Here is a 15,414-nt window from a genome sequence, read left to right as displayed (position 1 = left end):
TTGAGATAAGATAATATGTGTACATGCTGAACAAGCAGTGTGCATTCTTTTTTTGCTAAAAAAGCATGTCTCAGCAATTAACCCTTTAGTAGATTATTTGTGTACCAATCAGAAGTCATTGTTGAGTTAACACAATACATAAAGGACTAGGTTGCAGAAGTGGGAGGAGTTATGTATCTGCTTGTTCTTTGATATGTAAAAGGTCTCTGGCAGCTTATAAACTTAAAGTGAAAGTACACCTTTTAACACAATGCAATTTTAAAGTCCAAAACTCTTTCTTAAAGAAGAACTGCCTCAAAAATTTGTATTGTTGGACCTTTTAGAATAGTACATGATGTGATCTGTAGTGAAGATAATCTTCTTACCAGTGACTATATTTGTTAGTTATCCCCTCCCTACTGCTTCTTGGCTGTGTCATGTGACCAGCAATCAGACTTTCCAAATCACACAGCATCTTATGTGTGGACAGGAAGTCAGTTTCTCTATATATTCCTATGGGAGCCTTAATGTTAGTCTCATACGAATGAATAGAGAAGTAGCTGACTTCCTGTCCTGTGTCAGTTGGAGATCAGAGAGTTGGTCACATGACACAGCTGTGTGTTATAACTCACAAATACAGACACTAGTACGAAGATTACCTTCACTACAGATTACATCATGTACCTTTCTAACAGGTCAGATTATTTTTTTTGCGGGAGTTCCTCTTTAATACTATGACATTTGTGGCACCTGTATAGCAGGTGGAGCTCAATTTTTCTAAAACAGAGCTCCACTCCATATCATAAAGTATTGGGAAAAGGTGTATCCAGCTCAACAATGTTCCTTTAGAGATGGTTACTATTGCATGCACTTGGTCCTGGACTGGGCTTTAAGTTAGTCTACTTTCACACTTGCGGCATAGAGATCCAGCAAGCAGTTCTGTCGCCGGAAAACTTATGCCAACTGATGGCATTAGTAAGACTGATCAGGATCATGATCAGTCTTAAAAATGCCAGATCAGTAAAAAAATAAAATGCATTGAAATGCCATATCTGTCTTTTCGGTGTCATCTGGCAAAACGGATCCGGCACTAATAGATTCCTATAGGTAAAAATGCCGGATCCGTCATTCAGGCAAGTCTTCCGTTCTTTTCGCTGGAGATAAAACCGTAGCATGCTATGGTTTTCTCTTTTGCCTGATCAGTCAAAATGACTGAACTGAAGACATCCTGATGCAAACTGAACAGATTACTCTCCATTCAGAATACATTGGGATATGCCTGATCAGTTCATTTTCCGGTATAGAGCCCTTGTGACGGAACTCTATGCCGGAAAAGAAAAACGCTAGTCTGAACGTACCCTTACACCAGAAAATGTATAAATTCCAGCAATTGATGAACCAAAGCTTCTCTTTATTTGCCACCTGGCTATGACAAAGAACTGATGTAGCATTTGAAATGCATAAGCAGGCTTTTTATGCGGTTTAGTGAAAGATTGTGTCACTGTGATTTTTTTACAGCAAATAAAGAGAAGGTTTGGTTCACCAATTGCTGAATAAAGCCCTAAGCTGGCAGTGGATCCACCGAAGTTATGAAGAGGCACCAGTTCTAAATGTAAGACAGCTTCCAAGCTGTCTTTCTTTTAGGCCATTTTCTACTTCTAAAACAGGCATTGAAAATGGTAAATGAGACGGGCCTACTGGCCCGTCCCCTTCCCCGTCCACTCCCCACGCACAATTTTAGACCTGGCGCGGGCAGGGAAAAGTCGCAGATCTTTACCTGAAATATGCCTAATATAGGTGTATTTCAGTATAATAAATGACCCCTTTTGTCTTTAGTCATTTCAATTCTAGAAACAAGTATGTACATAAATATAACATTGAAATACATAAATGGTTTATGAATGGTAATAATAGCATTTAGGATTAGACTAATGAAATGTATATGCCTGAAAGTCATTTTATTAATTAGTGATCAGCCATTTAAATTATGATCGAAAATAATCAATTTTTGGCTCATCTTAGAATGATGTTCATGTTTCAGGCGTTTATTAACAAGTGAGGTGAATTATATACAGAGGTGTTTGGACTTTTGTAGTCTTCCCCAATAATTTAGCATCTCCCCAGGACTCACTCCATGTGATGTAACAATATTGTGGTATTTGCAGTCTGAATACACGACTCTCCAGTTATTAAAGTCAGATCCTTTAGGTGGAGCCACCAGTTGAACTCCTAGTTTATCAAGGCAGAGACCAATAAAGACATCCTCCAGGTGTAGCCATCTAACACTTGGAAAGATTTTGACTATTTTGTGGGACAAGTCTCCTGAGAGCACATATCCAGTCCCAGAACAAAATGGAGGATATCTTTTTTCGGGATATACATCTGGTGACACATACCACTTACTGTCTAGGTTGCGAATGGGGGAACCATTTATCATTAAATATCCTGTGAAATAATTCTTTCTTGGTGCTTGATCTGGTTTTAGAACCTTGTAGACCAAATATTCAGTATTCACAAACATGTCGCTGTCTGTCTTCATTACATACAAAGCATTGGGACAGTATGTAGTTATCCAGCTCAAACCCATCAGTACCTTAATGGTAAGATTATTGTATGTGTCCAAGTAATCCTGCTGGATAAGGTCATGGAATTCTTGACTTTCCTTTACAATTTCCTGATCTGCATCAGTATTCGGCTTGGGGTCTTTACCTAGGAAAAATAACCTAAGTATCTTGACTCCTGGCAGAAGGTCCTCTTTTCCCCATGTATTCCTTATAGCTTGACGCGCTTCTCGTTGCCATCTTTGTACAGTTACAAGCAGAACCAGAAATGGAACATTCTCCTTGCATTTATCAGGTTCATTGATAAAATACTCATATTGATGTGGTTTGTGGATATCGTCAGCTATTTTAGTCATAGTTATTTCTGTAAACACTGAACTTCCTGATTCAGTGTGTGATTTTTCTACAGGAAGGTCATTTGCTTTTACTGCACCTGAGACATTAAGAATCAGATTTTGTAAATTACTAATTGGATTTACAAAACCCAATGGAAACCAAATGGCGTTAGTTAAAATCAGCAAGGCCAACATCATAAGAAACATAAAGAACAAGAGCAGTTTAACTGTCAACTTGGTGCAGATTAACTTTTTTAAAAGAGGCATGATGGGATATTCAGAATGCAGATCTGTGCCTTCTATTCTTATTCAACACACTACCTGAAAAACATGAATGAAATAACATTATTACAAAATAGAGGCTTAGTGAGTATATAAGGCACATAAAAAGGCTACATGGCTCAGAGACAACCCCTTTCAAAATGTAGGTGCTGCAGCTATCAGCTACTCCCTGCGGGCCATACACCTGGCACCGTGACAGTTGATTTTGCTGGGGGAACCATGGCTAGCCAGGCATTTTCCTGTAGTGACTGTTTCAGGAGAAATATTACATTGGATGACCTTCAGTCCACTACACGGGGGACCTCTATCATAGAGTAGCAGTCAGTTGTGGCTCATAAATGGGGTCCTGAGTGGGGGAAATCCCTGTATGCCATTTTAAGGTAAGTGCCTAGATAGGTGCCAGGTGTGTCCCTACAAAGTAAGGCTTCATGTACACGGCCATGTCTGTATTTTGGTCTGCAAACAATGGATCGGTAAAGTATGGATACTCTCTGTGTGAATTCCACATTTTTCTCACTCCCATCAATAGATAGGACTATTCTTGTCTGCAAAGTACTGGACCAGGTGGCTTGGTAAAAAAAAAAAATGTATGCATGGCCCGTAGAAATTAGTCAGTGGGCTATCTGAAATAAATGTGGATAGCACACATATAAAAAATATGGTTGTGTGCAGGAATGCTTAGTAAAACAATTAGTTACCTTCTATCAAAATAATATTTCTTCTGCGTATTCTGTCATGGTGACAACTATTTTAACTAGAGGAGGTGGTGATGGTGAGTACAATAAAAGAGTTCAAGAGGGGCCTGGATGAATTTCTGGAGCGTAATAATATTACAGGCTATAGCTACTAGAGAGGGGTCGTTGATCCAGGGAGTTATTCTGATTGCCTGATTGGAGTCGGGAAGGAATTTTTTCCCCCTTAAGTGAGGAAAATTGACTTCTACCGCACAGTTTTTTTTTCTTCCTTCTTCTGGATCAACTTGCAGAATAACAGGCTGAACTGGATGGACAGATGTCTTTTTTCGGCCTTATATACTATGTTACTATGTTAGATTTGCAAGGTGCTTCCCAGTTAGTTTCAAAGATTATGAAGCCTGGGCTGATAGGCAAAGGGAGACCTTTCTGCACCGTGATCCGTACTGATCACAGTACTTCAGTGGTTAAATATCTTTGACTGGAGTCTATTCCAATCTTGGCCAATAGTGCTGGAGTGTGACTGTGAATTACAACCACAATGGTGAACGTGCAGGCACAAGTGTAAACACACAAAGGGGGTCATTTATTAACCTGAAATACACCTATATTAGGCGTATTTCAGGTGCAAATTGTGGCACTATGGTTAGAAATCTGTGACCTTTTCCCACTTAAAAAGTGGGCGTGGCGTCTTCTACACCTGCGTCTCTACATAACTTCGGCGATCCACTGCCAGCGCAGGGGCTTTATCAAGGCTGCTGTCTAAAACACCGCTCTTAATAAATGACCCCCAAAGACTTTACCTAGCCATGAGAAAAAATCTGCAGGTTTATCAAACTGGTGTAAAGTAGAACTGCTTTAGTTGTCCAGAGCAAGCAAAGTCAATTTTGACAGCTCCTTTGGAAAATGAAAGGATGAATCTGATTAGTTGCTATGGGAAACTAAGCCAGTTCTTGTATAGATCTATGTGACCTGCATGATTCAAGCAAAGCAAAAACACTTGGGTGATTGTAGAAAAATGGGTGGACAATCTTTCCTGGAATGTTTTGTAATATAGCTATGCTCTTGGAAGAACTCTGAAGAATCACCACTGTTAACAAATGTTTTCCGTTTGGAAAGAATGTGGTTAATTAAGGCTTCTGTCACACTTTTTTTGCATTTTTATTTTTGGTGTTAAAAAAGGTCAATTTTTTAATTTTCTTTCAGCTTTTTGCTGCATTTTTTTATAGTATCATTTTAAACAGACATTTTTCCAGACATTTGTCAACTGCAATAAAGATGCCTAAAGGAAAGATTGCAGAAAAACTGACATGCCAAAAGCTTACTTTTAAACGCCAAAGGATGGTAAACTTGTACAAATACAGTTTGTGTTTCATAATCCATTTTTGACAACTTATAATTACAGATATCCAGCACCACTATAAATAAATCTCAAATAGCTATTACTGTTGTTCACTGGAATACAGTGGCCACACAATTTCAATCTGCCTGCCCAGAAGCCCATGAGGTAAGGGAACATGATACAGTCCTGATCAAAGGTTTATGACCACTTGAAAAATGGCAAAAAATCATATTTAGCATGCCTCGGTCTTAACAAGGTTCCAAGTAGAGCTTCAACATGCAACAAGAAGAAATGGGAGTGAGACAAAACATTTTTTGAGCGCTCAATTTAATGAAAACAACGAATAAACTGAAACAGGCTGTTTTTCAGCTGATCAAAAGTTTAGGACCACACCTCCCAAAAAAAACTAAACCCCCCCAAAACAGAAATCCAACTTCCAAACATGAACTCAGTAATGAGTAGCTCCGCCGTTATTGTTTATCACTTCCAAAATTCATTTCGGCATGCTTGATGGAAGCGTTTTCATGAGGTGAGTGGGAACATTTCTCTAAGTGGTGAAGACAGCCGCACGAAGGCCATCTACTGTCTGGAACTGTTGTGCATTTTTGTAAACTTCCCTTGCCATCCCTCAGGATCATTTAAGAAATTCCAAATGACTGTCTTACTGCGTCCCACCTCAGCAGCGATGATGTGCTGTGAGAGACCCTGCTTATGCAGTTCAATAACCCAACCATGTTCAAAAAGGGAGAGTTTTTTTGCCTTTGCCATCACAACGTGTGACTACCTGACAGAAAATGACAATGAATCCACATCTTTGCACAGATTTGGCCTTTTAAAGGCATGTGGTCCTAAACTTTTGATCAGCTTAAAAACAGCCTGTTTCAGTTTATTCGTTGTTTTCATTAAATTCAATGCTCAAATTTTTTTTTTATCTCACTCTCATTTCTTCTTGTTGCATGTTGAAGCTCTACTTGGAACCTTGTTAAGATCCAGCCATGCTAAATATGATTTTTTGCAATTTTTCAAGTGGTCTTAAACTTTTGATCAGGACTGTATGTGCAGGAAAAAGGCCACAGTCCAGGTAAAACTGTACCTAGTTGTTCAGGTGGTACATCTCTGCTGGTCTGTGCCAGCCTGGCGTGGCACATGGAAAAACTGCTCCATCTTGTTGATGATACTGAACTGGCTGATGCGGCTTCTGCTGCTTGTGGTATCAGAGATGGTGGGAAGTAGGTGACTCCCTGTGAATGGAGAGGGACCTTCTGGTCAGACACATTGGAAGCAGGATACAGCTGCATACAAAGTGTATCCTGGTAATAGAGCAATTTTGCTTTTATAGTGAGGGTCTAAAAGCATAGCTATCCAGTAAACATCAGATTGCCTGATGGTAAGGGTATGCCTGTCCAGGGGCGTAGCGTGGGGGGGCCAGGGGGGCCGTTGCCCCGGGCGCCAAATTGTAGGGAGCGCCAGGCAGAAGGCAGTAAAATGAAGGTCATGTAAGCCTATGGCTCCCATTCCCTCCGTTCCGCCTGGCCTGAAGCTTTAAGACGCAGTAGAGCGGTGCAGGAGTCCAGGAGATCGCAATTATATCACCGTGACCTCCTGTGCCGGGTCCCGCGAGATGACGTGATGACGTGGAGCAGCAGGGCAGTGTGATGAGTTCTTGACCGCCTGCGCCGGGATGCCCAAGCAAAGACTACAAGAGGTGATGAAACAAGAGGTGATGAAGAGAGGTGAGTATTTTTTATTTTTTTTATGTAAGTACTGGGGGTCATACTGGGGGCACTATGGAGGTGGGCAGAAGAGATACAAAGGAGGCCAGTATGTTTAAAGAATGGGCACTGTTTTTTATTATACAGAGGGGCCATGATACATTATACTGTATATTACAGTTATACAGTGGGGCCATAATATATAATAATTATACAAGGGGGCCATTATATATTATAGTTATACAGAGGGGCCATTAAATATAATAATTATACAAGGGGGCCATCATATATTATACATAGGGGCCAGTATATATTATAATTATAAAGAGAGACTATTAATAATGGGCCCTCTGTATAATTCTAATATATAATGCCCCTCTGTATAATTATTATATATTATGGCCCCACTGTATAACTATAATATATAGTTATACAGTGGGGCCATAATATATAATAATTATACAGAGGGGGGGGGGGGGCATTATATATTAGAATTATACAGAGGGCCCATTATTAATAGTCTCTCTTTATAATTATACTATATAATGGCCCCTATGTATAATATATAATGGCCCCTTGTTTGATTATTATATTTAATGGCCCCTCTGTATAATATATAATGGCTCCTTTGTATAATTATTATTTATTATGGCCCCTCTGTATAACTATAATATATAATGGCCCCCCTGTATATTATATATAGTGACCCCTCTGAAATATTAGGATATATAATGGCCCCCTCTGTATTATATATATATATATATATATATATATATATATATATATATAATGACCCTCTGTATAATTACTATATATAATGACCCCCCTGTATTATTATAATATATAATGGCCCCCTCTGTATTATTAGGATATATAATGGCCAATTATACTGCATATCCTAATATTACAGAGGGGCCATTATACAGAGTGTGCCATTATATATAATAATAATAATAACTAATATTAATAAAACTCTGCAGAGATGAGACGTGACTGAAAGAAGGTGTCATGGCAGTCTTATCTCCAAATGAAGACGCTGAGGAAAGTCTACATCACAGGAGATGTCACTGGATGGATGAGGCTGCTGTATTATACTGTATATTTTGTAGTGATGTAAGTAATATCCAAACACATATTTGCTTCATGGTAGGGTTGAGGGGTGGATTGAGAATTTGGCCCACCCTGCTGCATTCTGGCCCCAGACTTCAGGTCACACTGTGCGTGTTCTGAATTCTGGGGCCTCAGACCCATCTACTACATTAACTGTACTTAGAGAGTTATTACTGTGTTATCTGTGGTGTTATATAGGACTACTACATTATCTGTAAAAGGGGCGTGTCCACAGGTTGGGGTGGGGGTGGGGCTCAATACATGGCTCGCCCCGGGTGCTGGCAACCCACGCTACGCCACTGTGCCTGTCATTAGGTAAGCAAGCATACAGCTTGACATGCTCATCAGCACCCCGGAGGTCCAAAGGTTTTTGGCAACACCCCTTACAGACATAATTGATAATTTTTGCCAATATCATCGTCATCATAATCAGCCTCATCTCCACCAGTTGTAGCTTCTCATCCTCCACTTCCTCCTCTGTGTGGGTCCACAGCATCTACAGGGCAGCCAGCAAGATGTAGAACCTGTTCTTCTGCAGTGCCTTTACGGTGAGCATCTACTGTAAGATAAATATCAGGGGGAAGGCATACTTCATGCTGCAGTTGTCCTTACTGACAAATCTAGTGGCCTCCTAGTGGCCTCTTCAAAGGAGTATGTGACGCACATCTCTGATAAGCTGCCACTGCCTGACAGCAAAACAACACATTCTCCCTGCTGAGGTGGTCTGGAGCATGAGCATGGAGCAGCAAAGTGGTTTTCCAGCAAGTTGAAACCTAGCGGATCAAGCAGTGCAGATTGTTCTGTTGCTGCAAGTCGAGGAGGGAGTTCCTTGCCACATGGCTGAACTGCAAGGACAGTCTCCTGGACATGGCCAGTACCCTCTGCAAGCCACTGTATTTTTCCAAAAAGCATTGCATGACATCATTTATTGCATGCACCATGCAGTGAGCATGTGTTATTTCCCCCATATGCATTGAGACCACAAAGTTCCTGCCATTGTCACTGACCACCTTGTCAAGTTGGAGTTGTTGGGAAGACAACAAGCAATGTTTGCTGCTTGATGCACTTTAGCAAGTGATCGCTGTAGGGCTACTCTCACCAAGGTTGATCTGCTCTAACACAGCATAGCAAGGCTTCACTTTGTTGCTTCATGCATTTTACCAACTAATATGTGGCTACAGCTGATCAGCTGTAACACAGACTTCCCAAGTGTCCCTCTTTTGACCCAAGTTCCTCTGTCCCTCTTTGCTCCTAAGGCCTCTTTCACACAGGCGTGTGCGCCCTGTTGCCGTATTGCGGACCGCATTTGCGGATCCACAATAAATGGGTGCCGTTCCGTGGGCATTCCGCATCACGGATGCGGACCCATTCACTTCAATAGGTCCGCAAATCGGGAGTGCTTCCGGGGGGTTTTGTCCCGTACTTCCGTTCCGCAAAAAGATAGAACATGTCCTATCTTTTTGCGGATTGGCCCTTTTTTAAAAGAAAAAAATGTTTTTGCATTGCCGCTTCCAAAGAAACAATACTTTTTTCTTTTTCTTTCTATGAAGTGTGAGGGATTGATTTTTGTGGGATGACTTGTATTTTTCATTGTTATCATTTTGGAGTAAATAGCGCTTTTTGATCGATTGTTATTATGTTTTTTCAGTTTCAGTGGCAACTAAGAATAAATTAGGAATTCTAACTTAAAAAAAAAAAAAATTTTGCGGTGTTCACCATAGGAGATAATTTATATGATATTTATCATTAATCATTTTTATTTATTTTGCATAGCGTATGATTACAGATGATGTTCATTGTGCAAAAGAATATATATAAAGATAACAATTGGTATTACACCAATAACAGTACAGTACAATACGGTTGAGGGTGAGGCACAAACCCTCAATTTGCCTCATAAAGATAACAGGAAATCAGGAGCGCAACGGCCTATTCTAGAAGATGGTAAGGAATTCATGGTACATAATAGGGACTCAACATCCAGGGGGACCAGGTATTTTTCTTTAAAATCTGCCTTAACATTGAGTCTGGAAGTCTCTCAAGTCTACACGTGGCATTAAGAGTATGGATTACTTTGGAGATTGCTGGAGGATTCGCTTCCTTCCAATGGATTCCTTCTAGTGATAACCAATTTAGCACTGAGTAAGATATGTCCTATAACACGTCTGTCATCAAACGGTAGATCATCTATGTAAAGGAATAGAAGGGCTAATTCTGGGGAAGGAGACAACCGTGTACCAGTGGTTTGTGCTATCAGATCAAATATCAAACCCCAAAAGGGAGTGAGTTTAGGACATGCCCAAAGTATGTGGAGAAGAGAACCGGTATTACCACATTCACACCAGCAACAAGCCAAAGTACCAGGGTAGATGATGCTTAGGCGATGAGGCATATAGTACCACCTAAGAAGGGTTTTAATCCCTGCTTCGTATTGTGTAACGCACTTAAATGTAACCCCAATAAAACGGACTGCCTCAGCCCATCTCTCCCCCGAAAATGACAATTTTAGTTTACTTTCCCACTTCAATAAGGGAGGAGATTTGCTAAATTTAGCCTTCTCATTTAGTATATTGTATAAATCATGAGTGGTCTGATGCCTGAATAGAGAAGGCGTTTGGAAAATCCTAATCACCTCTGGGTGAGATCTAGGAGGGGAGAGAAGGAAATTACTGAGGCAGTGGTCTATTCTCATATAAGAGAGACATTGGGAGGAAGGTAAGCAGTATAATTGGCATATTTTATCAAAGGAAATCATGGCTGAGTTCTCCACTAATTGGGCAGAGGACATAATGCCGGCTGCGGTCCAGGGTGAAAGATCAATTTTGTTTATACACATACTTAGAGTATTCATCGATACATGCGGTAAAATATTGAGATTGGTTGTGCCTTGTGATAAGAGAAATTTGGACCACAGTACAATAGCCTTTTTCACCATAATCAGAGGATGGTCTATACTCTTAGGTTTTAATAGAGATAGGTAGAGTAAATCCTTCAACGATCCATTAGGGGTAAGTATGGATTCCATCTTAACCCACAGTTTTTTTGAAAGTGGATTCCACCACTCTCTAGTAAAAGCAAAACTAATAGAGAGAAAGTAATCTTTGATGGAGGGGAGGCCTAGTCCACCAACCTGTCTCCTTCTGAACATAATAAATTGGGCCACTCTAGGATGACTAGATTTCCATATATAGCTGTTGATAATTTTTTGAGCGTCTCTGAAAAAGGAATCAGGAACTGGAACAGGTAGCGCCCGGAAAATATAGATGAGCTTAGGTAAAGTCATCATTTGAAAGGACGCTATTCTGCCAACCCAAGAAATCTCTTGCATGTTAAAAGAAGCGAAATCCTTAGTCATAGTCGTGAGGAGTGGTGCATAATTGTGTTGGTATGCGAGTGAACAAGGGTAGGACAATTTGATTCCCAAGGAAGGGAGATGTGATGTTTGCCAGTCAAGCGGAAACATATTCTTTAGAAGCTCTGTCAGAGGGATGTTAATAGGGAGCACTTGAGATTTGGAGTTATTCATTTTATAATAGGAGAGACCGCCATAATGAGAAATAATGGAAAATGCGTGAGTTAATGTTTGGGTAGGGTTAGTCATTGTTAAAATAATATCATCAACATATAATGATATTACATGGGACTTTGAACCTATTCGTAATCCTTGTATGTCTGGCGAGAGGCGAATGTGTTGAGCAAGGGGTTCTAAGGCCAGAATAAATAAAAGGAGGGAAAGAGGACATCCCTGCCGGGAACCGTTAGTAATATGAAAGCTTTTTGAGAGTACACCATTAACAAAAATCTTTGCTATAGGGACTGAATATAAACCGCGGATTGCATGAATAATAGGACCAGTAAAACCCATGGATTCAAGAACAGAAAAAGCATAATGCCAGTGAAGGCGATCAAACGCCTTTTCTGCATCCAGGGTAACCGAAACCATAGGAGTGTTGCGTAATTCTGCAACATTAATGATGTTAAACAAGCGTCTAGTATTATCAGATGCCTGTCTACCTTTCACAAAGCCTGATTGGTCATCACCTATTAATTGGGGAAGGATTGTGGCTAGCCTGGAAGCAATCAGTTTAGCAAAGATTTTTATGTCAGAGTTTACAAGGGATATTGGCCTAAAATTTTGGGGCAAGTCCGGGGGTTTGCCAGGTTTGGGTAATGTGACAATTAGTGCCATCAACATGTCTGAAGGGAAGGAAGAGCCAGACATCATTTTTGGAAACAGTGGGAGAAGAAAAAGGGCTAGAATAGGGTAATAGTGTTTATAATATTCATTTGATAGCCCGTCTGGGCCTGGAGATTTTCCCAGGGGGAGGGAAGAAATTAATTTATTCAATTCAAGATTTTGAATTGGGGCGTTTAGTTGTGATAGGTGAGATTGGGATAGTTTGGGCAGTTTAGCTTTGTCTATAAAGTCTTGTACAAGGGATTCATAATCAGTTGGGAGGGATATGCTATCCTTAAGATTATATAAGTCATTGTAGTAGAGGCGGAATTGCTCTGCTATATCTCTTGGATCAATAACTTTCGATTTAGTTGTAGGATGTAAGAGGAAGGGGATCCTAGATTTTGCTTGCTGGTGTTTAAGTTTTGAGGCTAGAAGTTTTCCTGCTTTGTTTCCCTGAGCGTAATATCTGGCCTTAGTGCGCATGAGGGATTTGGTAAAGTCATTGTTGAGGAGACAGATGGAAGTTGCTTATTTCTAGATCCCTGCTAAAGTATCTGTTAGTTCTCTTTCCCTTTTTTCTTTTCTATGTGATTTATTTGTATTAAGATGCCTCTTATGAATGCCTTGTGTGTTTGCCATACTACGTACGGGTCAGTGCGTTAAAATAAAGTCAATACCTTCAATTAAAATTGAAGGTACCGGTAGTTACTTCATTTTAACGCACAATTATTTTTATTTTAATGGAGCGTTTTATCTGCAAACTCGGGGCACTGCCATGGGCACCAGGTTCGCCCCCAGTTACGCAAGTCTATTTATGGCTGAATGGGAGGACCAAACAGTGGCCCCCAAACTGGGGACGGACCTGGTGCTCTGGCAGAGATACATAGATGATGTGTTTTTTATTTGGCGGTCGGGTCCCGAACAATTAAACACATTTTTAACCTCAATTAATGATTATTCTTATTATTTGAAGTTTTCAGGCACTACTAGCAAGGAACATTTGGAATTTTTGGATCTAAAAATTTACGTTGAGGAGAACAAACTAAAAACATGCACTTTCATTAAGCCCTCAGCACATAACAGTTACATCCTGTTTAACAGCTGCCACTTATCTAGCTGGCTTATTAATATTCCCCAGGGTCAGTTTCAAAGGTTGAGACGCAACTGTACAATGCCAGATCAATTTGAATTAGAGGCAAACAGGATGAAAGAACAATTTTTGAATAAAAAATATCCTGAAGAGGTTTTAGACCTTGCCCTTAATAAAGTAAGGGAGATGGAGAGGAACATTTCATTTTCATAGAAAAAGAGAATAAAAGTACTCAACAAAGGAAAACCAACTAAAAATGATACTACCTTACAGTAGTGACCATAAGAAAGTCAAAGGTATTTTATATAAACACTGGGACATAATAACAAAAGACAAGGTGGTGGGGACAATTATCCCACTCGAGCCCCTAATTGTATTTACTAAGGCACCCAATTTGGGTAACAAAATAGTGCCAACTGTTAAGGAGGACATAGGAAACAATAAATCGGTGCAAAAGTGGATTAATTTGAATTTTTTTTTTTAGATGTGGGCAGTGTGCAAATTGTAAAGTGATGTCATTCACTAAACAAACTAAAGAAGTAATCTCCACAACTAATGGGTCCAAACACAATATAAAATAATTTTTTACTTGTTTCTCTGAGAATGTGATTTATATTTTAGAATGCCCCTGCAAGCGGCAATATATTGGTCAAACCAAAAGAACTCTTAAAAAACGTCTTGCAGAGCACATTGCTAACATTAAGAAAGGGGTGGAAACCCACTCACTTTCAAAACATTTTAAAACTGTCCACAACAGTGATCCATCGGGTATTAAATTCGCAGCCATTGACCAAGTACCCAGAAGTTGGAGAGGGGGGAATCACATCAGTAAAATGTCTAGGCTAGAAACAAGAAGGATTTTTGAGATGGAAACTATGATGCCGGGAGGACTAAATGCGGAGTACGAATTATTTGGGTTCCTGTAGGATGGGGTTGAGGGTCCCCCATCTGGGGTGAATCCTGCCAAGTGTAATTCATTCGCTCGGTGGGCTTTTCCCCGGACGGTGGACCTTCATCGCATCCAAAGACGTGACTTACAGGAAACCCTAATAAGAATATTTGTTTAAATGAAGATCCATACTTCCCATTATATATTTTTTCATTTATTTTATATTTTCACATTTTTATATATGTATATATTTTATATATATTTATATAGAGTTTTATAGACTTATTATATGTTTACATTTGCATATTCTGAAATACACCGCATTGCACCGCTTAATTTTAAACCACCTTGGATCAAGTCCCTAACAGGATTGGGGATAGAGTAGTAAAAAGCAGATAATCGCATTAGTATATATTTACTTTATTTATACCGATCCATTTATTTTTGGCATTTTTATAGTTCTTATTTATATTTTACTTGTTTAAATGGAATATATAATAGATCGTAATATATACCATATCGCTCTAAAGGCATTTTTAAGAGACTCTTAACCATATAGTTAATGCAGCACAATCGCACTGACAGTGTTCAGATGACAACTGCGGTTCCTGACAATATATACAAGATTTGTAGCTTGTATACAAGTGTTCAGATGACAACTGCGGTTCCTGACAATATATACAAGATTTGTAGCTTGTATACAAGTGTTCAGATGACAGCTGCGGTTCCTGACAATATATACAAGATTTGTAGCTTGTATACAAGTGTTCAGATGACAACTGCGGTTCCTGACAATATATACAAGATTTGTAGCTTGTATACAAGTGTTCAGATGACAACTGCGGTTCCTGACAATATATACAAGATTTGTAGCTTGTATACAAGTGTTCAGATGACAACTGCGGTTCCTGACAATATATACAAGATTTGTAGCTTGTATACAAGTGTTCAGATGACAGCTGCGGTTCCTGACAATATATACAAAATTTGTAGCAAGTATAGTGCAGGGACCGACTATTAGACTAGGGAGTGCCCTTACCAAATGGCAACCCCACCTATGTCTAATTGAATGTAACACTATTGGAGTGAATAAAAGGATACAATATCTATACACATACATACACTAAAATTCCCCTTACTAGTGGCAATTGTATTGTGTGATGTTTTACTATTTAGGCACTATAATTACAATAGAATATAACAAATAATAATCTTTTTTAATAAATATAATAAATACAATTT

General features: G+C 39.5%; 1 protein-coding gene across 3 annotated transcripts in view; it reads right to left on the bottom strand.

Annotated features, from left to right (window-relative positions):
• Window positions 1-1,997: 1,997 nt before the first annotated feature.
• The window catches only part of LOC122943747 (beta-1,3-galactosyltransferase 2-like), a 122,428-nt gene continuing 109,011 nt past the window's right edge, over window positions 1,998-15,414 (bottom strand). For 2 of the 3 annotated variants that reach the window (XM_044301738.1, XM_044301737.1), the window contains exon 2: window positions 1,998-3,196. In XM_044301738.1, coding sequence (XP_044157673.1) covers window positions 2,045-3,142 — 1,098 coding nt within the window. In that variant the 5' untranslated portion in view covers window positions 3,143-3,196 and the 3' untranslated portion in view covers window positions 1,998-2,044. Of the gene's footprint in view, window positions 3,197-6,284; window positions 6,382-15,414 lie in introns of those variants that run through there. The other variant, XM_044301739.1, reaches the window with a different exon arrangement.

This window comes from Bufo gargarizans, chromosome 7 (assembly GCF_014858855.1).
Source record: "Bufo gargarizans isolate SCDJY-AF-19 chromosome 7, ASM1485885v1, whole genome shotgun sequence".
NCBI classification, from domain to species: domain Eukaryota; kingdom Metazoa; phylum Chordata; class Amphibia; order Anura; family Bufonidae; genus Bufo; species Bufo gargarizans.
Note: the sequence above shows the minus strand (reverse complement) of the source record. Positions and strands in the feature narration are given on the sequence as shown.